Here is a 27209-nt window from a genome sequence, read left to right as displayed (position 1 = left end):
TTCTGCTTAACCGCAGTGAGAATGCAAAATATGATCCGTTTTATCGAAAAGCATCTTTCTCACAATGCACTTTACCTTTTGTTCAACCGTTCATATACGACGCACAACTGTTCAATCGACGTTTTCTGCTTTTTTCCGCTTTAATAACAGAAACATGCCAAAGTGAAAGGAACCAATTATGTTGCCCGGTTAAAGGGCTGTTGAACGAAACGGTACACCAAGCGAAAAGGGTCGTCGTAAAGGTTTCGGGCGCGATTTAATGTTTGCTAAAATATTAAAAGAACTTTCTCTCGGATTTTTTTTCTGCTTGCCCTCATCGTTTCAAAGGTTGGGCAAATTCACACATTCACACACTGCACGGTTTTGCACATTCCCCTACGCGGGCGCCAATCTTATTCACTTGCGCACACACCTGTGTGGCTTATCAGAACCCACGGGACTTTATTGCGTTTATCTGCACTTGACGGAGATGAAGTGAAAAGGAAAAGCAACTTTTGATAACTATTTCGTTAATATTGCTCGCATATGTTTTCAAACACCGAATACAACTCACACTTAACACGCAAATGAGATTTCTTTCGCGACGTTATGAAGCGCGAGCTGTTGAAGAACGTGGCCAGCGAACTCGCTACAACCTCTCTCGCGAAGCATAAAAACCACAAGTACCAACAATGCTGCCGTACTACCTTTACACGGTGATGCGTCACCTGTACGAAAACGGCCGCGTTTGCCTATGCGTCACAACAATAGCACAACAATGGAAACACACAGCATCGCCCGCGGCTTTACAAGTAAATGAACTGCAGCGGAAATGCTAAATTGCATATCTCTTTCTCTCACCTGTTGCTACCAGTGTCTCTAGGCCAGGCCAAACCAAACAATGGCACCAAACAACCAAACAATGGCAAATATGCACTTTTTCGGGGCACATGCAAATGGATCACACGAAAACGCGACCCTTAATGTTTTACGGCACTAACTGCGCGAGAGATTTATATCGATAAATTCGGTGATACAAACGTGTTGTTTCGATCGCGACTGTTTGCATCAACGCAATGGTGCTTTATTCACCATCGCCATTCGCCTAATGCGGTCCAACATACCGATGTCATGAAGCCCACACGGTGGACAATGAGAGAAGAAAAAACAAGATCCGATCGCGCAGCTTACCGCTGTTACAAACCTGTTTTTTTCTGTGGTTCTATATTGCAACACCCGCGCAATGTCAACGGGCACCAGTTTTGGAAAAGTCACAACACTTCTAATTGCAGTTGCATTTAATACAAAATCGTACGACACTTTTAATAGAAAAGCACTTTAAAACTAAACGCAATTGAACAAATAGTGCAGCAGAAGGTTTCAAACAGTTTTGTTTTGTTTTTCCTTTTTATGTTTAGTTCGAAATGTCAAATCATAACCATGTTCGAAAATGTCGAATGATGTCGAAATAATGTTTTCCAGGTTCAGAAACAATTTCTTCTTCGGTACTTTAAAAACGATATAAATTTTAAAATACAATTAAAATGGATGTTGGAATATTATGAAACGATTTTAGATAGTTAACCAAAACGGATTTGGAATAATTTGTTTGTAACGTTTGCTAGCGGCTGCTCAGTTGTGGTACGCACTGTATTTCGAATTGGTTGTTGTCTTCGCTATCAAACAGTGCGTAGATGTTTTGTTGCGAAGCTTTTGGCGCCAGTTTATAATGTTGCAATATAAAATTAATGCATTCTACTAAATTTCTTCCAACAAGATTTCTAAATATTCAATTTGCTAAGCTACAGAAAAGTAAACTGTTCAACTAATTTTTAATTTAAGATGTTTAGAGCTCTTTTTGATTTGCATTTAAAATTGTTAATTTTAGCAACTAAATGTTTTAAAATGTCTCAATGAAACAGAAATTTGATAAACTTGATGAAGTATATATATATTTTTAATATGCCTCAATAGGTTACTCAATCTGCTTTTAGCAACTTTTTTGAAGGAGGCATGACAATTGAATTTTAATGTAGCCACCACAATGCTAATTCACATTGCATAACTCCGTACCCATCGAATGTGTGCTTGTAACTTTCAATTGTCGGCAAATCTATCGCCATACTCTCACTCTCCTTCTAGCATCCATTCTCTCTCAACTGACCATACTCGGTGACTTCAACGATGGTGTGTAAGGTAAACCTTGTTTAAATCATTTGCCTTGTCGCTTAAGAATGCCTACGAGCATATCAGATATGTTGCGCATTTGTAAGCAACAGAATCATTAAGTATTGCTAGAATTAACACAAAAGAACCTTGCACAGATTGATTCTAATCGATTCAACAATTTTAAACAAACATTCAGTATGTGTCGTTTCTTATGCGCATGCACCGATTTATTCCACATAGAACACTGATGGAATTTCCAAGATAAGTTGCAGAACAAACCATTTCATACCATTCCGGTGCATCACGATTGTTGTTGACCGAAAAAGTAATAAATGTCCTTAGTAATCATTTCTTCTTCGCCAGTACAATTGTGCAACATGTGTCAAAGGCAATCTGTTTACTTCCAAACAGTACAAAATTAACAGTAACACAAGAATCTCCCCAAACCAGAAACATTTTCCCCACATAAATGGACAACACCATGTCTTGGGTGTGTAAAGGTATCCCCTCGACATGCGTACTACAAGCTCGGAATGTTTTTGGTTCTCCCTCGGAACTGTTAAAACTTTTGAATGAATCCATTTTATGAAGCTTCAACTAAAATGGTTGGTGTTATACGAACCACGAACGCGTTTATAACATAATTTACGCTATTGCAGTAAATCGTTTATGGCTATTGGACGAAAACGTTAATCACAGAATAGTTTTAAAAAACTAAACAAGATCAATGTGATTATCTTCATTTCGCTTTTCAAGCTAAATAATATTAGCGACTCGGAACACGTGCAAAACCACAAACTACCGAAACAATTCCAATCAAATGTTCGGTTATACAGAGGCTAGAAGAAACAACACTGCTGGCCGGGTGGTTTTATAGCAAGTGAATAGACAAAGTGCGTTTGGTGGAATTGATGCAAACTTTCTCTTTGTATTATGAACCATTTTTTTGAACAATGCTTTCTCACTAAAAATCCAAAAGATGCGAGATTCAACAGTGCCGGTGTCTTGCAAACTCACGCAAGAGAAAGAGTAATAAAATGCGTTTGGAAGAGATGCTCAAGATGGATAAAGTACTGGCACAGTTTGTTACCAACCAACATCACACGTGTTATGCTTTTATTTTACTATTTTATTAACATTACTTCTTTTTAATTTGGCTGTTATGCGTAAGTTATTTTTAACATAGCCAAAATTTAAAAAATACTTTTTAATGTTTTGTAGACCTACATTTCATGCTAATCTTATTTTTCTTTTATGTGGCGTTCTTTAACAGTTTCTAGAAATGCTTAAAAGTATTTCAATACTTTTCAATGAAACTTTCAAACCTTCCTTCGATTTTTCAGCAATGCTATTTAAAAACCGAATAATTCAATATGAAGTGTCTACTTTGAACATCAAAAGAGTAATACAAGCTATTTAAACAAACATAAAATTTGAAATAGTATAACTTAGGCAACTTAATCTATTAAGCTATAGAAAAAAGGGAAATAGAAAAATAAGAAAATATAAACAAAAAGAAAATAAATGATAAGGGTCAATAATGAACGAACAAATTGTCCAGTAGTGTAAAAGATGTAACCAATAGCAAAAGCATCCTTTCCATTCCATTACCAAACTTGTGCACATACACACACACTCTCATCCAACCACCCATTAATTCGCCGACCGTGAGCGAATATGGCCGCCGTCGAAAGAAAGGCTCCCCCGGCACAACGAACAACACGCGCCGGATAATGCTGGCCCCCAATGTGCACGCATACTATTCATTCCATCTTGTACGCATGTCCCATTCATCCCACCAACTACCGAAACCTTTTCCCCCTGGCAACCGCTTCCAATCCGAGACAGCTCCCCCGTGCAGGTCGGCACCCCATAGACGCGTCCCCCATTCAAAAAGCGGTAGCAGCAGCTCACCAGTATACCGCGGAATCACTTTCTCACCGTAAACAAGACAGAGAGAAAGAGAGTAAAGCTCGCGGCGGAGAGTAAGGGAGAGCAAAGCCAGGCTTTCCCTTTCGGTGATTCGGCCAACAGAATGGAAACCGCCGCTTGAATGGGGAATTTTGGTCGAAGCAACCCCCAAACACCGGACTTCTTCTTCTCCGTTGGAGAGGGAGTTCCTCTGGTTTTCGCCATCGTTTGCTCCCAGCCGTGTGTCGGGTGCTGGGTTTCGTGCCTGCGATTCCGCTCGCGGACGGTTTGCTGTGCGCGAACGCAAACACACCACCAGTCCGAGACGAATATCCCTGGCGAACGGACACGGCCACAGAGATCCTAAGCAAAGGCGGCTACACTTGAGGGTAGCATTCGTTGTATAAAAGTTTAGATCTCCCTCACCCCCATCTCCCCACTATCGCTCATCCCCCTTCAATGTAAGTGTGCGTGTGTGTGTGTGCATCTTTGTGCGTGAATAAGGCAAAAGCTTTTCGGCCATTTTTGTTTTGTGCACTACCCGTTGTTACTGATAACGCTTCACACACAGTGACAATTGCGTCGAGAGTTTCACTAAAAAGCAAATGAGTGTGATTGAGTTTTCACTGATTTTCCACCACGACTGAACGATGGTAAAGCAAAGCCTTCCACGACCGTAACATTGGCAACGCCTCCTTCACCGGCTCCATCCGGGGACGTACTCTGGCGCCCGGAACCAGTTGTGACTTCCAGTTTTCCCAGAAACCAAACCACCCCGGTCGGTTCTTTCAATGCTTGTGGCCACACATTTCACGCCACGGAAAGTGACCAAGCCCCCATCATGGATTTGGTACAGTGAAGAGAAAAGGATTTTACGCTAGAAGCGAACACAAAGAGGAGCTTTTGTTTTTCCCCGTTTCCATTTAGTTCGTTTTGTTATATTGTTTCTTTTCTTCTGTTGTGAGTTTCATCTTGATTGTTTGGCTTACTTTCTTCGTTTTGGAGCTTGCTCGAAGCAGAGCTGCTGAGTGACGAATGGGTGCGGCTTTTAAGTGTATTTATCGTAGTTGTGACACAGTGTCGGTGCATATGTGATGTGTCCAAAAAAAAGGGTCTGATTGTGCGTTTCGTAATAAAAAAACGACTGTGGCAAAGAAGAATAGAGGTGTTCCTCTAGGCCACCAAACAAATTGCAACACCTGAAGGTCAACATTCTGTGATATAGTGGACAGTTTTTGTCACCGCTTCGTTAACACAACGAAACAACGATTGGCATCGAAGATTGTGCGTGAAAAACCAACATCCCCAACAGCAACGAGAAGAATCGGCGTGAAGAATTGCCTTTGCTATCAGATAAAGCTACCCGATAAAGCTACCACCTAGCAGTGTGTTTATTGTTTATTTAGCTTTTCTTTGTGTTACTCTCAGTTTTATTCAATTTCACTTTTATGTTTGTTATTTCTGTTCTTTTATGGTTTCATCCTTCCATCCCTTTCCCGTACAACTTCACACGCAATAGCCACCACTGCAACAAACCCGACCCGAGAACATTCGCCTGGAGGGAAAGTAATTTCCTGTTCCCCCCGGAAAAAGAAACCGTCGCCGAGCGCGCGCGTCATGTGCTATTGACCGCCATTTTGGAAAAGTGCAAAACCGCGAGCTGAACAAATTCTACCCGCGCTGTACGGTCGGTCGGGTCGCGGGCACCGCGAACGGACCCGGAACGATCCGGAAAATGATGGCCGCCATTTTGGTGCGCGAAAAACCGCGTCAAACCAGTGACGATGGGGATGCGACCGTGAGTGAATGTAACGCGAGCGACGGTGAGAGTGGTCGGTGGTACGGAATGGAGCAGGCGCTACAACCGCACGAAAGGACTCCCCAATTGTCCTCGGTTTGGTTGGGGTCGGTGGAGGAGGGAATGGAGCACGAGGTAAAGATGAAGATGGAAAATGGCCGGAACTACCGCACCGGGGGGCGCTGTTTGGGGGAGGATCGACCAAGCGGGGTGATGATCAACAGTGCAAAGGGCAGACATTGGCCATGGTCAGGGTCGTGTGCCAGGGATACGTCGCTTCTGGTAGGACTAGTGTTGGTGCTGCTACACACCGTCAAAGGTAAGTCCGATTAGTCGTGTATTTTGTACTTTGACGTTTTTGGGTCTTAGTAGCCAAGCATGCTGACCAAGGAGATATTCGTTGACGTATGGTGGAAGACAGTTTTATATTGCTCTCTTCTCTCATTTTACTTTTTTATTGTTGTTGTTTTTAGTACTATAAAAAAATAATAAACGAAGTTTTGAATCAGGACTTGAATAAACTTCAGGGAAGAAATCACTAGACATTTAAAAAACATTCTTAAAAAATATGTTTCCAGTTTTTCAAGGGTGATAAAATACAAAAATATAAAAATTAATATGAAATTAATTTATTTAAAAAATGAATATCGAAAAAGACTACATTCGCAAGTAGCCACAGACAAAATGTATCCAGGTGAAAAGTAATTTAGAATTATGCTTGAAAATGTACAAAACCAATAACAAAATTGATGATTTTATTGTTCGTGATTTAGTACAACAACATTCTTGTCTCTCTTGACTTTTACTCTCAAAGCAACTAGTGACCGTATGATTATGGTACGGTCTGTCGAATACCCTTTCCAGTTGTAGACCTCTTCCTTACATAAATTTAACTGAATGAGAAAACAAAAGTTCACACACCGCACCGCAAAAAAAACCCATCCACGTTTCCGTCGCGTAAGAATAACAAGCTACAATTATGCAATTCTCCATCTGGTTGGTAGCGCTTGATAGGGTTGTTTAATATGTACGAGCTCACCATAGCATATCAATCAAGCCTGAGCAAACTCGCTTTTCCACATGATGGGAGCATAATTTAGCGTATCAAACGCACAAAACAATAGAGCCAACACCAGCACCATCATGCATCGTGATGGTACGGCTGGGGATAATGGGTGTTAAATACATTCAACTCCCGCGGTTTATAGTAGCAAGGCAAGGTACTTTCGCGAAGGGCGTTCACTGCAAAAAAAAAAATACATACAAGACAAAAAAAAGGTTCTACATCATCTCGCTTGACGAATTCTTAACTTTTTCCCTGTCGTTCATATACAATGGGCACCCTTCGGTAGGTTAACCTAGACAGAATTAACACACAAAGCGTTACAGGAATTTATTGTATACCGTCACCAGTGCTTAACAGCGTATGCTTTAAGTGATCGTAAATTTTTCATGCCGAAAAGCGTACTAAAGTTTGAAGTCCTTTTTGCTTAGTGCCATATTTATCCTCCCGTGGCTTTATCTGGTTGTTGTCTAGAGCTCCAGCCAAGTAGACAAGAATAATGTTCACGATCATCTTAATGGTGCTATTCAATATTTACGATCCACCCAATCGATAGTTGTGGTATAACTTTAAATTGAATGATTTAGGATTTTTTGCAATTGCAACAAATAACATACAGAAACAACAGTCTATACGTCAATTTAAATGTCAATTGTAGTGTAAATATTTTAGGTGACCTCAGTCAAACGGCACTACGGCTAAAAACATCATCAATGGCCTCATCGCTTTACGAGTACCGCCATTCCATTTTCCTTGAAATCTTCCCCACCAACATCAATCGACGATAGACGACACCTGTGCCCCTAGGAATTCTATGGTTTGTGCCTCTCCACAAGCCACAAAACCAACATTCTGAAGCTTGTCTTGCGAGCGGCACAAAAACCGTCTCCACGATAATTTTGAACTAATGCGCCAACCAATATTGTCCAAGTGCTCGTGAGAAGACGTTCGAGTTCCTTTCACTTTTTGCCACTTCCATCAACAGTAACTATTCGTGAAGTAAGCCTTAAGCTCTCTTTTGGGGCTCTATTGCATGCAGAAAAGAATTGACTTCGGAGATAAAAGTGCTTCCCAACCACCGACAGGAATTATTATTCATCAACTTCATCCGTTTGAACGTCACAATTCTTCCACAACAATATAGCAACAACGCTGTGGCGGGGTTGGGGATAGGGTGCACCGAGTTTAGGGAGCACCCATAAACTTACCCTGAAGGTTAATCAGACCGATAGAGCGTAACTTTTCTTCGCGCTTCCAAGTTCCAGTTCGAATCAACCAAGCGTAACTACCGATAACCTGAAACCATCAATTTCCCAGTTCCCGCTTGAACGAAACACACAAGATGCAGTCAGCATCTCTGCACCGGCCCCCGGTTTCCGCACCGGTGCAACGTAAGCGAACGAAAGTAAACTTGTTTTATTTTTTTTTTTTTTGCTCTGCCTTCCCAGCACCCGGCACTCGGCCATATCCCATTATTGCAACACCGCCTTACGTAAACAGCGGTGCAACCTTTCTCCGCTGTGTTCCTGGACTTCTGGGTTGATGCTGTTGTTGTGTTCTATCGCAAACCGTTGGGCGCTGCTCCACCGTTCGTGGCTGCTAATTGCAAACCACAACACAGCGCGGTGAAAGTAACGCCGAAACGAACCATCCAGAAATGGAGGGAAAAGTATGTCAATCAACCCGGACCGGGTTCGTCGCTGTACGTCGATTGACTCGCGGACGGTGGATTTACTTTGCGCCGTGGTGCGACGCAGAAACTTGGCGATGGAATAAAATCCACTTCCGTAACGCTTTAGTTTTGTGCTCGTGTTTTTCTCTCTCTCTCCTACTTTCCCCTCATCATAACGCCTCGTTGTTGTGTGGTGTCTGCTGTTTTTTTTTTCCTGGGAGTCAGAAAGGTTGGGCCGCAAATATGGGTTGTGAGGGAACCCCATGTTTGGGGACCGTGTGGGGAACTTGCGTTGCGTAACGTGTTTTTTCTTATGCTTCAAAAGTTGCTCACGTTGATCTTTCGCCACAGAGCCATTTAAAAAAAACGGAACGTACGATATTGATACACTTATTGAGCACTGGTCAGAGTGTGAATACCTTTGACCTGTGGTGGTGCCAAGCGCAAGAAACCAAACTTGTACGGTCGATCACCTTTTGGCATTTCTAGAAAAGGCATGGCAGAAACCATTTTCTAGACACGTGGTCGATGCGTTGCATACTCTACATCACATGTTATTTAATGGGAAAATATACATTAAACTTTGAATGGACAGATTCAGTGAGGTGACTCGATCTGATAAATTTCTGAAGCTGAAGTTGAAGTTGTCTTAAAATGACATTAAAAACGAACAACTAAATCCCATGTAAATAAGCATACTTTCAATGTTCATACTCATTTTACTCAAAACAAATTGTTAACCACAATGTCCCAAAATTAAGCTTGTGTAACCGGATGGAGTTAAAGTTTTTATCAAGTGGTCCTCTCCGCCATGCTTTGGTAATTTATTTATTTATTTATTTATTTATTTATTTCATTTACTCAATTTCTTTTGTCTAGTTCTGACAAAAAGTTTCAGTGAAAAAGAACCTATAAATAAGTTGTCATAAATAAAAATAGTCCTGGTTTATTAAATACTGATTTATAGTATCTTTTACCATATTATGTCCTGGGGTTATTCGAGTAAAAGGTATATAAAATGTATTCGAAAAACATTGTTAACCAACTTTGAATGGATTGATTTGAATGGCAGTGGCGGATCAATGGAGGTCCTGGGTGGACTGGTAGTTGGGCCCTTTGATGGGAAAAATAATGGGAGCGGGAGGATTGGGATGCTGGTTACTTCGAGACCCCTTTTATTAGACGAAGCAAGAAGTGTCGTTGGCTGGGGGTCTCACAACTTTCTCACTTTGAACATGTACAACGAGAGGGTATGGGGTGTTTCTTGTGGCTCCTTTGAGGTACACTTTGGGGCCCCAGAAAAGGGGGCGTTAAGCACGCTTTTTGTGGCCCTTTACTAGCATAATTATAGCATAATTATTATAGCTCCGTAGTTCAATTGTCCATATCCATACGAAGGCTCGAGAGATTACAGAAACGGTTCACTAGGTTGGGCAGACGGATCTATGCTACCGTTTTCTTTTTCTGGGCCTAGAAGCTCTAGAAGTCTGGCGATTTAAACAATAAACTTGAAACATTAAACATTCTGCCATTAGATTCGCCACTGCGTCATGGTTAACTCTGGAATCCATGCCATCTTCCGGACATTGTTCAAAAAAGAAATTAACTCTGTGCAAAGCATTCTTAAAGATGAGAAAGGCTCGTCATCTTCCATTATTTATTCCTCTCCAACCTAAAAATATTCCACAAATGGCTCAAACGTTATCAAATGAACTCGAAAACTGTCCAAGGAATGTGGGTTTTGCTGGAGAAAGCATGAACTTGGATGCTCCTCATAATACTCGCTCAATTCCATCAATCATCTTGCAGGAATAACAACACGTTCATTCCGAACCACCGTATCACTTCCATCCGCTAATTGGCTACATCCACCCCGGACAATCGGTATCAGCTCCAAACCGGCAACCGATTTGTTCAGCATAAAAGCGCACATAATTAACGGATCATAGTATTTACCAACCCGAAAACGACAAACCTGGGACTATAAAATTTGTTTCCCACTTTCACACCCGAACATTCCCCGCGAGGCATTAATGTTGAACGTGAACGAGCCCCGAGCTAATGAAGAGGGTTGCAAATTTTACGATATATCAACGACAAACCAGCGAACAGTTCTGGCGTACGGAAATCGTACGGAGATCGTACTCTCGTTCTCGGTCCGCTTCCCGCCGATAAGACTTTTATAATAACCATATCGATGGTAACACCACAGTGTCGAACGAATTGCCTCGGCGCCCTCCGTACGAGGGTGTGTACCGTAGCGCGGACTCACCGACATGGGACTCAGACACGTGTTGATCGCAAAATTAAGTCATAAATCATAAAAAGCAAACCCCTCTATTTTGTGATACTTCACCACCGTGGGGAGTGCTATGGTGCTATCGTAGCAAATTGGAACATATACAGTGGTTTAATGGTTATCGCAGAACAGAAGATGGTATATAATTTGATTTGTTTTGGGCAGAAAATTGTTCATCAAATGGTTTTATATTTCGGTGTTATTTATAAGCTGGTCACCAGTTTTAAATGTAGAAAGGAACATTTTCTTGACTTGCCCTTCATATAAGCAAGGCCGATTATGCACGATCCCCAATTAGACGCAATTAACTTCTATCCACCGGTTTGCAAATCCAGGTGGGTCTACATCTAAAGAAGTACTTCAATATTTAATTCTTTAAACTGATGCTAAGCTACGGCAGTCACAGTGCGCCCACGTTCCAATAGTTGGCATTATGTTTCTTGCTCCAGGCCGGCACACCGACGGGAACAACAAGCGGAGAAATTTTTCCTTCACGCCACGTGCAGCAGTATCATCCCGTGGTATCCATGGTAAGATCATGGCATGAAAAATTAGTTTCCTATCCTTCGCTCCATTGTTACCGGTCTCCGTTTTCCTTCCTTTTTCACCACACGCCCCATCACCATCAGCCCGTTTCGTCCATTCCAGTCGAGCTGTATCTTCCACTCCAATGAGGCAAAATGCACTTTGTTTATGATTGTTCAGGTGCAGAGTATTCCGGCGCAAAAAGGATATAGAGAGTTTGTGCCCCATCTGCGCCCGGTGTGTGGACGCACACTCAAGGACGTGCGAAGAAAAACTTGTGCTTTGCATTTCTGTGGCCTGCGACAGCCTCACGGGACGGTACCGGGTGAAAATGGACGACGGAACAGCGCTTCGTTCGTACCGTACTCTCATTAGAATCGCTTGGAATGCAATGCGAGACTGTGAAATATGATACTCGTGGCTGTTCATTGTGCTGCCGTCTAGCAGCGGACAAATTAAGCGGAAAAGTGGATTCTGTAATGAGGCCGATAGCAACAGCACAAAAAAAAACTGCACGTTCTGCACTTAGGGGTAGAGCAAAACACAACAACTTTATCATGAAAGACTTTTCCACCCCTTAAGCTCACTTAAGGGTTGGTGAAGTTATCAAAAACCTTCATAACTGTGACAAAATAGAATTTCTGTTAAGAAGGTTTGACAAGAATTATGCTTACTGTGTATTTGTGCCAGTTTGAGCACAGCTAAATCAACTTGTTGCAACTATTTTGTTGGGTTTTTGTCCAGTTCATCAACATCTGATATTTGTCAAATAATATTTCATTAATTTTAAATTGTTTTAGATGTGGGAACTCTGGACACAAAATCCAGAATAGACTTCGATTGCTACTTCAAAATTCCATATTTGCCATTGTGGAAATTCCAAGCTCGACTGCGATGCTCTGTAAAATTCTGGACTGTTCGGACGTACCTCGATGTACTTAGAACTTCTCGAGATTAGTTAACTGTTAACTGTTACGATCACACTGTTAACTGTTAACTGTTACGAATTAACTGTTACGATCACACCGGAGTACTAGAACTAATGCAGATCTTCCGTGTTTTCATGAGGATCATCGCTCGATATGCTACCAACGTTTTCCTCTCTCGGAGCATTCAATAGATCATTACACTACGGACAAGGGCCTTTATTCTGCATCTTATTTGTGGAATTGGAGGTTTTGATCTTGAAGCAATTGGCTCGTCCTTTTTTGGTTGTCTATGACTTTTGTTAGCTCGTAGCGGAATAGGTAGGACTGTTCGCAAAATCGAATCCTCATCAGTAAACATTCCGAAGGTTCCTGGATTAGGATCAATCAGACTCGATCGACTGGACAGACATTTTACTCATCACTCGTGGCAACAAACATCCGATATACTTTTTTTTTAAATATAATTCGATTTAGTTGTATTTATTCGTTCCACTTAATGACTACTACAACAAATCCCACATAATGGTCAGGCCAACTCTACGCCCAAGAAAAGTTAGTTCAGCTCGACCCATCAACTAGAAGACAATGTTTAACTGATCACACACCAATCCACCCAAACTGGGACAAATCCTTTCCGAATCCGCGTCCTGTGCCCATTATGACGGTTGCTCGTAATGAGCTCACCGCTTCCGAATAAATGTTCGGGGTGGTTCGAGCAACCGAACAGGGGGCAACAGTAAAAAAAACGTCACAGATTATATCGATAATAATCATCCACTTTCCCTTGCCATTCCCTTTTCCTCCCCCAAAACGGTCGCTGTGTGCCAAACCGGAAAGAAGTTCATTAAACATTATTAGTTCGGTGCGGTGCCGGGCGCACATCATATTTTTACCATTTTTGCCCGATAGTCGCTAGGGCGAACCGACGAACCCTCGGCGCACATACCGGAACAAAATGAGGGGGAAAGAACGCAACGTCGCCCTGTATCATTTCGTTTTCGCCTTGTTATTGCCTTTGTGGAAGAAAACATTCTTGTCATCCTTTTTCCCTGCAGCCTTGCAGGTTGCGTGTTCCCTTTCGGGTTTCTTTAGCATTTGCAAAACGGAAAAATAATGATCCCGTATTCGGGGCTCGTGTCGCTTTTTTGATTTCTCCCGTATCTGACTGTTACAATCTGTAGGGGTAAAATCCGTACAGCGATTGTTAAGGTGATCACAAAGTCATACATTTTTTGCCGATCTCCATGCAAACCGCTCCAACCTTAACTCGTTTGGCAGCAATACTTTTTTCTCCGGTCGTTACCCATCAGAGTAGAAAGAAGGGAAATTTAAGGACATTTTTCCGGTTGTAAATGTTTTAAAATTAGATTTTTCCCACCAGTAACTCAATCGTAATATTTATATGATTTGCGATTCTTGAACACTTGTACAATTCTAACTGTCAGAGGCAATGCTTTTTAGAAAAAAAAATTACACAAAACATCTTTAAACAGCGCTTACCCATTAGACTAGAATCGATTCTTAATGCTTGCCTGAGTGACTTTATGGCTCTCCATTTCTCTACAGAGAATACAACGTATCGAGACGAAAAAATCGATGAGATACGAAACCAGTAAATAGCTATCGTTTGTTGCTTCGCCATCACCGTGACCGGCCGTTGACGTTTATCAGACAGTTCAAGTGCCACCGGGGGAAGTCAAGTTTATTGATTTATCCGATTTTCCATTATGCATTCCGTTTGCTCACGGCTTGCGCTAAGGATTACCACCCTTCCGAGGTCGCCTTCGACCGCCTACGCACTGATATTACCGTTTCGGTAGTAAGAGAAGTGATCCTGCCCTTCCCCCGTATCTGCCAAACGTACCTACCGCACAATCGCGTTGACCTCGTTGAAACCCGGATTCGGCGGCAATTGGAATCGTATCGATTGTACGGCAAATATTTGAAACCATTCAATAACTGTCATCAATGAAACACTCGCCCCGTCTACATGAAGCAATGCTGCTGGTATCGAAGATTTGCTAGCTTTAAAACGCACCTATCGCAGCTGGAACGGTTCTTTAATGCAACGATCAAATTTCTTCACTGCTAAACAACACGCCAAACATTTTCCAAACGTCTTATTTGAACGCTCCGCTCGATCTCCGTGCCAGCCCCACCAACGCTATCTCGGTTGCTCGCATTAATCAATTTTCTCGCCTTCGCGTTCGGTGCTGTTTGCACGATGATATGAAGATGATACGAAACCCGGTCGTATGATGCTGATCTAATTTCCCCGGGCAAACGTAATAGGATTTGGTACGGTCGCTCGTTTTGAGCTCGTTTAGTCGAATTGTCTGCCGCCGACCTGACGGTTTAAGCAACCGGAATCGTTCATTACTAGTTTTGTGTGGCGGCGGCGCTTTTGTAAGGTCGAGAAGAAAGACAAGAGACAGCCCCACGACAGACGCACACGAGCATTGTATCCATCGGGATCGTTCTGACGCAGGTTTCATAATTCAATGAAGCTGAAGACGGCCCGGGGAAAGAACCTTCAGCGAAGGGAAGCCATAGAGCGGATGATAGAAGCGAATTAATCCTGCTGAAATGATTTCGTGTATGATATCTGTGTCCTTTGAACCTTTCCGGTTACAAGAAGGAAAAAAAAGGAGACTGTTTCATTCGCGTCACGAATATTGGAACAATGTTTATTGTGCTATAGGATGTCTTATCTATCGCGGTGGCTCGTTGGTTTGGTGGCAGTAGGGCACCGGTCTTTCACACGCCCGGCCTGCTATCAAACATTATCTGGACCGGTTCCTCGTACGCAGGACCGATTATCGAATGGTGGGTAAATGATACAAAGCTAGAACTTGCAGTATAAAGGAGAGTTTGATTTGTGTCTTTCACCAACTGCCATTCAAGCGTTCCCGACTTCTCGAGAATGCGAACTGAGTAAGATTTTAGACTGATATTTGGAAAACGACGGTGGAGAAAAAGTGTGGGCAAATATGACACATTTAATGTCGTTGTTGATTGACCGAGCTGTATTTTTGGTGTCATAGTGGCAAGATTTTGTTTTCTTTTTGTGAGGCCTTCCAAATTTTATTATCATATCGGAGTTTACCAACCCGTTTCTAATAGATCGAAAGTATTGGAGCAAGCCTCACCTGAACCGGCCAAACTGTAGCTGTGATTATACGGATTTTATTAATAAACAGGTTTAAAGGACTTTAAGATTATTAAGTAGCTTGAAGGAGGAATTGTGTGAAATGTGTTAAGTATACTGAAAATATATAGTTAATATAGTTAATAATTGTACTAATCAAACTAATTCAAAAATCATATTAAGTCGTTGCAGTAGAAATTTTTGTGTTATTACACGTGCGAATGAAATAATGAATAAGTTGAATTAGTTAAAAGATGTATCCAAAGTTTCTCTACTTCTTCTCTCAATATATTAAGCTATTCATGAATAATATGTATTTAGTAATTAGCTTACGAAACAACGCAAGATTTACAACAATTTTCACGATATTTAAAATTCTCCAACAGATATACATATATATATATATATATATATATAATATCTTCACAAGTTTTTTTTAAATCCTCACACGAATTTTATAAAATATTAGTATAATAACAGTGTCTGTTGTAACGTGTCCGGTTGCAATTGCCTAACGCTTTCCGCTCGTTGTAGTTCAATCTCTAAACATCACCAATCAAGTTCGGGATGGAATTTATATAATCATTGCCAGCCACCTCGCTGGTAAAACGTCGGAACAAGATGTACACCGCTGATGATGAAGCTGTGGCATCGATTTTCACCGTCGTCGTGTAAGTTTCCTTCGAGGACCGCTTCGAGGAACCGAAACCGGGCCGAAAGCGGTGCGGGAAAACACCCGATTCAACCAGCCAGCCCGTTTAATATCGTTAAAAGTCTTTTGTTCCCGGTTACCACGCCATTAAGCCGATGGTGTTTGCCGCTACGGCTGCTGCCGCTGCCCGCTACTGTTGTGTGCTGGTGTCTCCTTTTCAGCGCATGGTTGGGTGGGAGCGCACAAAAAAAACGAGGAAAATGAGCGAGGGTGGATAAATAAATGTCCCATCACATCGTTGTCGTTGTCAGCATTAATTATCCAATCGCAGGACGTTTCATAGCCAACGACAGTTTTCATTTCCTTCGGTTCGGGGTTTTACCTTTCTTGCGACGGCGGTTGTCGATGGATGGATGAAGTTTTGCTTCCGACAAAGAGATTTCCTTGTACTGTCCCAGTTAATGCTTGCATGTAAAGTGTTTAGCAGTGGAGCAGGGAAAAAAACACACCTAAAACACATTCGACGACTTTTCACGAACGGCCTTGTAAGTTTTCCCTTTTTTCCCTGTTTGCAAACTCCACCGGACGTCCTCGTTCTCGGCTCACCTATATACCATCCTGCTGCTCCAGTGATGAATAGGTGGGAGACTATTTGCTTAGCTTTAATATTACTTTCCTAAGCCGCCCTCAGGGAGGAAAAAAAAATTTCAATCCAGTCTCAAGATGCAATCTGGATCGGCTATTGACCGGATTGAGAGGGGATCGCTAAAACGCACGCAGCCTCGCACGCTGGAAACCAGGGCTACTGATGACCGGAACGGTGCCGTGAACGATGTATCCATTTTAACTCCGTGTGTTTGGACGTCGTTGTCTGTTTGCTTAAGCTGTTGTCTCCGGAGGCAAATCCTTCGGTTCGCAAAGCCGGCCCCTCGTCCGGGGGTGGTATAGCTTCCCCCTGTTTTCGCCTAAAGCGTGCGACAATATTTACACAACAGTCTGTGATGCGCCTGCCTGAATTTAGTGCTCGTTCGGGCAAGAACCGTTTAAGGATCAAGCAGACAGGTTGCAATGCAAGAGCACTGACATGAGTAAGAAGCAACAAACGAAAGGGTGCTCAGGTACCATTCGTAATCTAGTTGTTCAACGATTTACAGCTTGTTTTTTTACGGCCGGTCGTGATTTGATGGAGGATGCGCTAGTTAAATAAGCCGTCAACGATATGCTGAGGTTGGATGGTTGTTGAGTTGAGTTTATATTTTATTGTGTATTAAAATACTCTATTCGTGCGTTTTATCTACAACGAGAAATGTAGTAGAGTGCGCAAGGATGAACAAAAGATTATACTTACTTTTGACCCCAAAAACGTTTCACTTATTTAAAAAAAAACCCATCGTTTTATATAGATGCATAAAAGTAAGAGCGAATATACGAAACAATCGAAGTCGAACCAGGAATTGATGGACTTTGATTTATATAAACTGAAAGTAATGTACACATTTGCTTGTACTTAACAGTTAAAACTTCTTTTTTTGGTTGGTTTAATGTTTTTTATAATAGGAAAAAATATTCTTTTAATTTTGTTTTCACTCTCCAATTAATATTAAAACATGTCATTTAAACTCATCCTTTTTCTTTGTATTTTGCACATTTCAGTTGATTGTCGAGCTCCAAAGGAACCTTACTATGGTCGCGAAATAGGAGAACTGGCCAACTTTGGACATGGCATCAAGGTAAGGTTAGAGTAACAGTTTACCAATTTGCTGCCCGTACAACCACGCATCGGACCGTAGGATGTACAGAGGGAAGAAAAAAACAATTTGTTTAATGTACTATTTTTTAATACTATTTTTGCTCTACCCAGGGACATGTGTACGCCGTCGATGAATCGACATTGTTTGTCAAAGGATTCGCCTACGACGGTAACGCACCGGATGCGTTCTTCTGGGTTGGCAATTCGCCTCGCCCAAGCCCGGAAGGATACATCATACCATACCCGGAGGAATACAGTGGGCGGTAAGTTCTGATGGCACTTCTGATTTTTAGACCTTTATTCTTCGATGCAGGACTCTCCCAATGGATGTTTTATTTTACGTGATGTGTTGAAATTGATATTTAGGGGAAATTGTTGACCTATAAAATTATGTTGAAGAACAGTTAACAGTAAAGACGGCAATGCGTAAATATACGCAGAAAGAACTATTCTATTATGGACGAACATTATTTAAAAATTGTACAAACAAATCTACCATGCTGCCCTTTGCGATAGTTTGAATTGGAGTTGCTAGTGGTATTTATCCTTTAATGAACTGTTGCACAACTGCATATATTCATATTTTTTATCTATATCATCTTGTTTTATGAAACACCCCTTAACATGATCCAATAAATCTACGTCAACTTGCAGTTGAATACATTTCGTAGTTGAAATTAACAACCATGATTTACCACATTAGTATTTTAAACAGGACGAGTAATGTCCTTTTCAGTTTCTGACCACATTTTTAATGTGTCTCCGTAAAACTATGTCTAAGGCATTAAAATAGTTTATAAACTATCCTGTTCTTTTTCAAACTTCGCTTAATTAATTATCCATTTGTAGTTAAATAAGCTTGGTACTAGAGCTATGAAATTTTACTAGATCTTCCTTATGCATTTAAGATATTTTCTTCAAGGTCGTTTAAACTATTTTTTAAACTAAATTCTTGTTTCATATTCGTTGCCCATTCTCAACTCGGGAGTCGTGTCTGTCATCATCGCTCTATGAATAATGCATATTCAACCTTTGGAAAAGTCTGGTCGGCTATCGGCTTACAACCGTTCATAAAAAATAAAAAACTTACTTCAATTATACGTTACATTGCATGTCACTTTTAACATACATTTAAACAAGTAACGTATAATTATGGCACCGTCAGCATTAATCTCATTCATTACCGCTCACACATCAAATCAGCAATCGCAATGCAACCACCAACGATATCTCTATTTTAACACTTTTAACTCACGTCACAAACTCTTCAGCAACAAAGGACAAGGAAAGAGTAAAGAAGTCTTCCGCGTCTGTCTGCAACAGGGCACAGAGGGGAGCGCGTTTGAGCCGCGCAGAGCCGCGCATAAAATTCACATAAATTTTTATTTCCACCACCCTCAAAAACCATCCCCCAATTTGAGGGGAGTCAGCTCACACTGCAGGAGGAGTCACAAAATAAATGAACTTCCTGCAGGCGGAGCACACGGCACGGCACTGTCAGGCTTCCGGTTCTTATCCACACGAGCGAAAGGATCAACACCATCATCCACACCCGCTGTGTGTGTGTCTGTGTCCTCACGCACGGCAAAATCTCACGTCTCGACCTCGACCGTCCTGACCACCCGCCGTTTCAGCCCAGGACGGAAGCGAACGATAATAGTCCTGCATCCTATCTAATCTATTTTTATTTAGGGCTTTGGCCACAACCCCTCCGGAAGTGCTCACCCAGATGCTGCTGCATTCTTACGGGTTGTCCAACCGTGGGGGTATTTTATTTTTTACGGAAGGTTTTGCAGAACGTTGCCTGGGGTTGGATTTTCACGGAGGTTCCCCCTCAATGTCGGCGCGAGGAATTTGAATCATTTACTAGAGATTAAGTACCTTAATGTTACCACACTAACATTTCGTCACGTTTTCGGCATTTTGCTGGGCGGGTGTGCCGAAACCACCCAGCGTGAGAAGTATATTTCCGTGAGATTAGCGTGCAGCGTTCGCTTGCCGCATCATCTTCATGCTTCCGTCGGCCAAGAAGAGAGAAGATCCGCCGGTACTATACTTGCGTCAGGGCGAAGCAGGGCGTTGAGTTGCAAAATTAAATATTCAACAAAACGGTTGGTACGTTTAATAAGTTAATTAAATTATATCATGATAATATCTCGCCTGGCACACTCGGGTTCGCTTTATTTATTTTCTTCCAATTTAACGTCGAGCACGTTTCGGATGACATAATTTTAAAAAAATTCCATCTCATTGCCAAACTCACGTTTTTTCTTCTCAAACTCATATTAATGCAATGCTTACTGTGACGTTTACTTCCATTACATTCTTCCATTTCTACCCGAAACTATAACCCCAACCCCCATCGAAACACTTCTCAATCGTGCGTGGTGTGGTGCGCGTTAGGCCATCATTGTAATGTCACCAGCAATTACTCACATTACCCACCAACCGTTCCGCTGTCGGTCCCGTCTGTGACGTCGCGGACAATTATTATGCATTTCGGTCTTGATTGGATGGGCTTCACTTCACCTACTCATTTTACCATCCTCTTCCTTCAAAACCCGGCCAACTTTTACCCCGGGAAATTGCAGCGCCCTCGTGCGCGCACATTGGCAAATGGCACTTTGCCCAAAGACCGGCCGGAAGATCGAGAGTTGGAAAATGTCGCTTCGAGGGCCGCCCGAAAAGCGTGTGGTGTATTACGGTACCTGTTCAAGTGGTGTCTCACCACCAGCAGCATGTTAAAGTTGCCCTGCGTTGTGCGGCTTCATACTGCGCTGTCGCACTTCAGCATTTAATTGAAATGGATTATGATTGAACAGGACGAGCTGGTATGCCTTCGTGTACCAAACTCTGGTGGTGCATCATTTTAGGTACTCTACTTATGGTGTGTATTTTTTTTTTTTTGCTCTGTAATCATTGAAAATCAGTCAAGATTAATCTTTAGGTAATGACGTTTTTTAAAGTAATTCATTTAAATTTCTCCTTACCGTTACAGCCTAAAAAGGTCTAGAAAGAGGGCTGCCATTTCTGGCTTTCTTTGACTTAAGCTAGTCCTTGCTACCGAAACCGAATTGATACTGGAAACATTTAAGGAAAAACACTTAAGGAAAACTAAAAACTACAAACACTAAAAGTGTTTAGTGGTCCCAATTGTAGAAGAAGAAGCAGAAGACAGAGAAAAGGAAGGAGAAGAAGCACACTACATTCAGCAAGTTTCTGCTTGTCAATTTTTTGTAAGTGTTTTGGGAATCTACTCCATCATAAACGTTATTTGGCTTTGCGTAACGAAAATTCATGAGCAATTCCGCTTCAAAATTACCAGACCGATAAGTATCAAAAAGGACGGTAATTTACTTTACCTTACTGGTACATCCTCTATCACGTCCTCTATTCAGTATGCACAGTTTCAGCTGTTAGATGCCACACTTCACCTGATGTGGCGGTGAGGAAGTTGCTTAATGCAGTTCAAACTATTTTATTTGGTATTCGAAAAATGGTATCGTAAAGGTGTCGATTCTCATCACAAAATGGATAGTTCTCATAAAAATAATCTTCGGTTCTGTTATCTAATGTTGTCTCTTGTTCACATTAACATTAGTTACAACATTAATCAACACATTTTTACAACATTTGTGCCATAAATCAAGTTATTTATTTACTCCTCATGGCTAACATTTAACCTAAACTCCTAATGCAAACAGATTTCCGCTATCAATTATTGCGGTCACGTACGGATAAACATCCCAGAAAGGAATGCTCCTTGATACGAGGTTAAAGACCTTAAGCTACGAAGGACACACATCGAATCGATCGGATCCCACACTCGTGGCAAACAATTACTACGAGTATCACGAGTTTGCTATGTTTGCGTCTAAAGGTCGGTTCCTTCTAGTGCCATAACGCAAACGATCGCCGTCCGAGATTTACCATTCCAAACCGGGCTGAATCTCCTGAAAGCATCCTCTTTCTGTTGAACATCACATCTACTTACACTAGGATTCAATTTGTACCATAAGCTTTGCGTTTCGAACTGCACGATGGTGACACTTTTTTGCTCAAGTGCTCACCGATTCGGGACAGCGGAAAACAAAGCCCAAACAAATGTAATATAATTCCGCGACTACTCCCGACTGTAGATTGATTTACTCCGCGCGCACCCTTTCGCGAGCAAAAATACGATGCCTTCCGCTTGATTTTCTATAAATCCTACTTCAGCAAGGTCGTCCTGCTGGTACTCTGTACAAACCTGCTCTGAAGTGTACCGTGCTATCAGAGTCTACAGTGATAGGAACTCGGAATTGTTTCCTTTGCGCCATACACGGCACTAGCGTAACCGACATCTACGATACCGATTTGCGTTGCCTTCTTCCCTTTTTTCTGGGATGAGTTTTTGTTCGCCCTCGTGTGGATTGCTGCTCCCGATAAGTGATTACGTGTAAAAGGATTTGTTTTATCGATCGGACATAACGAAGCCAGCTTGAGGGGAATGGACCCTCGAATGGGATAGCGACGAAAAAAAGGGAGCACTTTACAGTGCGTGTATAAATTGCAAACGGCTTACCCACGGGAAAAGCGGTGTAACTGTAACGGAAGGTACTTGTTTCGGACGGGATTGGATTTTGTTGATTGGACCTTCCTTTATACCGGGTGGATCATAGCGATAAGCTAAACCAAGTACCTTTTTTTTGGCCCGTCGATAACCGTCGCGCCTAACGTTTCGTTGGATAGTGTTCGATACAAACAACATAAAACAAATCTACCGCCACGCTTTGAAAAGTTGATAAATTTGACTTTTTGGTTTAATGTACGAAGTTACGAATGGTAAATAAACATGTTGCTTGAAAAGTTTACCCAATCCTTTTGAACAAGTTAAACAATTTGTGATTTTATTTATGTTGAAAAGCAAGATAGTGTAGTATAGTACTATGAATTATTAAAAATTGTTTGCGAGACATTGCCTTTCCCGTTTACGAGGACCTTCACTGTGAGTAAAGGGGGTTTGTTTTATAGTACAGAGCATGTTTTGTAATAAAATGTTATATAATCTGAAACATTTTGGACATAACGAACTGTTGTATACATCACGTCAGAATTTATGTCAGATGATAGACAACACGTGGTAAGTTCGTCGTAACCAGTAAGATCCTTGTGTTCCATTCGAAACTGCATGCATCTTTCTTCCTCGACCTTTGTAAGTAGCACGTTCTGCCAAAGACCTCCTCGGACTTCATTCAGTCGTTGTTCCATGCGTACATGAGAATATTCAAGGTATCTGCGAATCTTTACGATTTAAGATAGACAATGTCTAAACCACAAATTAGGTCCTTAATAGGACATGAAGAATTCTTCAGTCCTACATCTTGCAAGATCCTATGAACATCTGTTCTATATGTTCTAATAAACAAATCTATAATATCCTGATAGTATATTTTAAATATCCACGAGATGAATTCGTTACTCTCAAGTCATTCTCGGGGTATGAGGTAGGACTCCACAGGAGGATTTCCACACAAGAACATTTGAAGATAACTTATAGACAAATGGAAGACTCTGGAGATCCTAAGAATGATTATGGAATGAATGATACAATGATAAATTAGATGTGACTGTGAGACTGCTCTCCAAAACTCCAGGAGAATAAAGACTTTAAGTAAACTAGAAAAATTATGGAACTTAAGCACCGTCCAAAACCTGTCGCTGGATGTCCTTGGAGTTCCACATTCAACCAAAAAAGACGTTTGCGCCCGTCTGATCAAAATGGGGGTTAACATTTGTGCCACTACTGTTGCTAAATTATTGTCTCCGATGTTTAAAACCATAGGGTATTTAAAGTGTAATTTCGAAACGGTTTTTTTATTTTTTGTCACATGGTAGTAATTGTAAATTTTAAAACACTCACTCACATCTATTTTATGTAAGATACGTATTTCTAATTATTTAACATTATTTCACTGGTTCCATGGAAAGTTAAATAAATATCCCGTACTAGCGATCCACATCAATGATAGACCCAACGCTTAACGTTCCAAACGTGACAAAATGTGAAGGGTTCGCCCCTAAATACGGCTTTAAAACAGATCACTCTATTAATGTTTGATGAATATTATCTACTGCTATCATCACCAGGAAATGAGATTATGCTTAAGCAGAAATCACCATACAGAAATGCACATCACAACTGCCCGTTAATAGTGCCATCAACGCAACAGATATAATTTGCAACCAATGCGCAAGCATGATCGTGCCTACTGCCGCTTTTGGCACGCGTGTATGATAAATTTTCATCCTCCAGCAGGACACATGCCCATTCGCCTCTGTCCATTGTTCTTGCTCGTCGAGCAGAGTAAACGTTAAGCTGCATGGAAAAGGAACGATTTTGGGGGGGGAAACCCCGGCTTAGACAACAGCCACCAGCGTTGTGGCACGTTTTGGGGGAACTTAACAACCGTATACGACGGTACGGCCACGGCACTAGAAAGGCACTACCCCACATTGCCAGCCACGCCGGGGAAATTGACGCCAACGCACGTGAGAAATGGCGAAATCGGCCCACAGCACTATCGGCCCGGGCGACAATATCGGGCGTCTCCGATATTGAAACGCCTAATGCACTTCATTGTTGACGCCACGTGGCCGCTTCATAATGAAAATTCATTTTAAATTATTATTGTCGCTACGTTACCGAGTTTTCCCTTCCCCCGGGCGCGTACATGTTGCCATGCCGTGTTTCCGGTTGCTTCTTCCGGATGCCCCACGCGAGGGTGTCGGGTGCCCGCTTTTTGGCACTTTATGTCACGGGCATTGATGCGCCAACGTGCGTACACCCCGTTGCCAGAAGCGTCAGAGCGGCAAACGTCAGCAACAACAGCAAAAAAAAAACCATCCACTCGTCGGACCATTTTCCGTTTTCCTACATGGTCTGTTGTGGTCTCGGTCGGGTTCGGAAATGCGAGTGTGCTCTACGGTGCGAGCACGGGTTTAATGTACTTCGACGACACGTTCGACACATCATTAATAATTGTAGCGGGAATCGAAAACGGGATCCCGAACTGGTGGAAAGTCGCCTGCCGCGTCGCACCTGCCAGGGATTTGAGCAACATTTGCACCATTACCGATACCGGTCAGCATTGAGAAAGGATTCAGGTGGATTCCGACCGAGTGCGTGCATGTTTTGTCCCCTTTGAGGTAGTAATGGAGCCCGTTGTCAACCGGTAATGGATTGCAGTCATTTTTCTAAATGCCGCCCGCTGGCAGTTAGTTGGTTTTTCGTTCTTTTTTCGTGATATGATTTGTAAAATTGCTCAATGTGTCAGACCGATGAGTCATGAGCGTTAATACGTGTCACCATGTTTACGATAACGGCATAAATTTGTGTAAAAATGGGGCTGCATTAGAAAAAAGATAATCTTGCCGCTAAAAGCGATTTTCTTGGTTTATTGTGCGATATAAAAACTTATGCATAGTTTCATCCATCTGAGTCACAGTTCAATAGACCTTTCGCGCAATAATGTGTTAATGTTTTTACTGCACCAGATGACAAGGTACTTTTTACACATTCCGGGGCATTTTTTACTAGTTTTTATATTAAAGATAATAGAAAAGGCTCCTTCCATTGAAGGATTAGAAAGTCATGAGCTACTGTGTACAAATTTGCAGTTTTTCTCAATTATATTTTCCGGAAAAACTCTTGGGCACGAGCCAGGAACATTACCAAAAAAGTAAAGCTCGCAACATACTATACCAGCTTAAGGAATATTGAGCAAGCAACTAATTATTATTCCACAACTATCCATAGGCATAGGAATACGTTCAGGAAACTTAAATATAACCCCTCGCTATTCTGGTGAATCTACTAACAATACTACACGATATGCTCGCGGAATAGCATAAAAAATATTGTTTACTTAAAATTCTACATGTATCCTTTTCCGTTCAACTATTGTTAATTGGTTTAGACATTATTCAATGAATGCGAAACGAATGGTTCAGGTTTGTTTAAATTTAAAATTAAATTACGAGACATTAAAATTTGAGGACTTAATTAAATTAAAATTCAAGAAATTAAATTGCATCCACATCAGTGCACTGATGCCATTAAATTGCTACATGATAGCTAAATATTAATCTTTCACATCAAATATTTAAAATAGTGTAGCTCAATGTAACAACCCTTGGAACATGTTGCATATTTGCTCCACAAACAGGCGCACAGGATGCACCCATCCTACGCACAGGATATGTGCGCCCTGTCCAAAGATGCGACTCACTCTGTTTTTCATGGTTATCATTTGATTTTGCCAATCATTTTACGTTCATCAAATTATGCTCGTCAAACAATCGGCACTGGATTTAGACGTGCCAGCAACAACAACAACAACAATACAACCCCCCCAGCTCTCAAGTGCATACTGCCGAACAGCAGTACCCTCGAACCTATCCTCAAAAAACGTCCCTCGTCTAGTGCTGCCCCTTTTGCAAATCCGGAACCGTCAGCATATGAATTCATCAAAGCATATTACCCATGGAAAATACAATAAACCTCCGTTGGTGCGTACGAGGGGAATCGGTTGGTTGGTGTTCTTTCGTCAGGTTTCGATCAGGCACGCGCTCCATCTCGTTTTCCCTTTGGCCACCATGCAAGGATAACGAACAGATTGCCGGGAAATCCACTTGCACAGCCCAGCTCTTTACTGCTTCCTTCCTGCATCCCTGAGCACGATGCGATGTGATTCTTTCAACAGAGCTTAACTAGATACGTAAAAATAAGGCTCGTAGTAGAGAAAAAAAAACGTGATTCTTCCCTCGTGGTTCCACCCTCGAAACCGTAGGGAAAATTTGCCGACGGTGGAAAATGGTTTAGAAATCCCGGTCCCTCCGTTGGACATGCGTGCGAAATCATTGTACTCGTTCCGCCGTTGTACCTCCGGCGCGGTATTTGGCTTCCCGCCGTCCCGTTACAGGGCTGTGGTCTGTGCACGCAAACACACAACATTCACACTCGTAGAACAAAACTCCCCCCGGAAAGGAATCACATGGCGCGTACTCGAGCAGCGCCGGGTTTGACAGAAGGACCGCGCTGAAGTTCTAACCTCAAAAACCGACATCCAACCGACCGACCGACCGAAGCAAAGGAGTGAAGAAACGACCTGCCTGCATAAAGTCATGAAAAGCTGAACATCGCTACCGCTGGGGGTGGAATGGGATGGGATGGGACCGTACAGAGATGCATGACGTTTTACTTCATGCTTGGTTTGTCACTCGGATTCGGAAAACTCGGAAAATCCCGGGAACCGACGTTGTACCCAATGGTG

At 41.9% G+C, this 27209-nt stretch overlaps 1 protein-coding gene across 1 annotated transcript in view; it reads left to right on the top strand.

The window, feature by feature from the left end:
• The first annotated feature begins 5794 nt into the window (after window positions 1-5794).
• LOC128297596 (protein Skeletor, isoforms B/C) overlaps window positions 5795-27209 on the top strand; it is a 30070-nt gene continuing 8655 nt past the window's right edge. Inside the window, exons 1-3 of the mRNA XM_053033271.1 lie at window positions 5795-6176; window positions 17799-17875; window positions 18007-18158. Of these exons, the coding sequence (XP_052889231.1) occupies window positions 5795-6176; window positions 17799-17875; window positions 18007-18158 (611 nt within the window). The remainder of the gene's footprint in view (window positions 6177-17798; window positions 17876-18006; window positions 18159-27209) is intronic.

Source organism: Anopheles moucheti, chromosome 2 (genome assembly GCF_943734755.1).
Source record: "Anopheles moucheti chromosome 2, idAnoMoucSN_F20_07, whole genome shotgun sequence".
NCBI lineage: Eukaryota > Metazoa > Arthropoda > Insecta > Diptera > Culicidae > Anopheles > Anopheles moucheti.
This window is presented reverse-complemented; position numbering and strand designations above follow the sequence as displayed.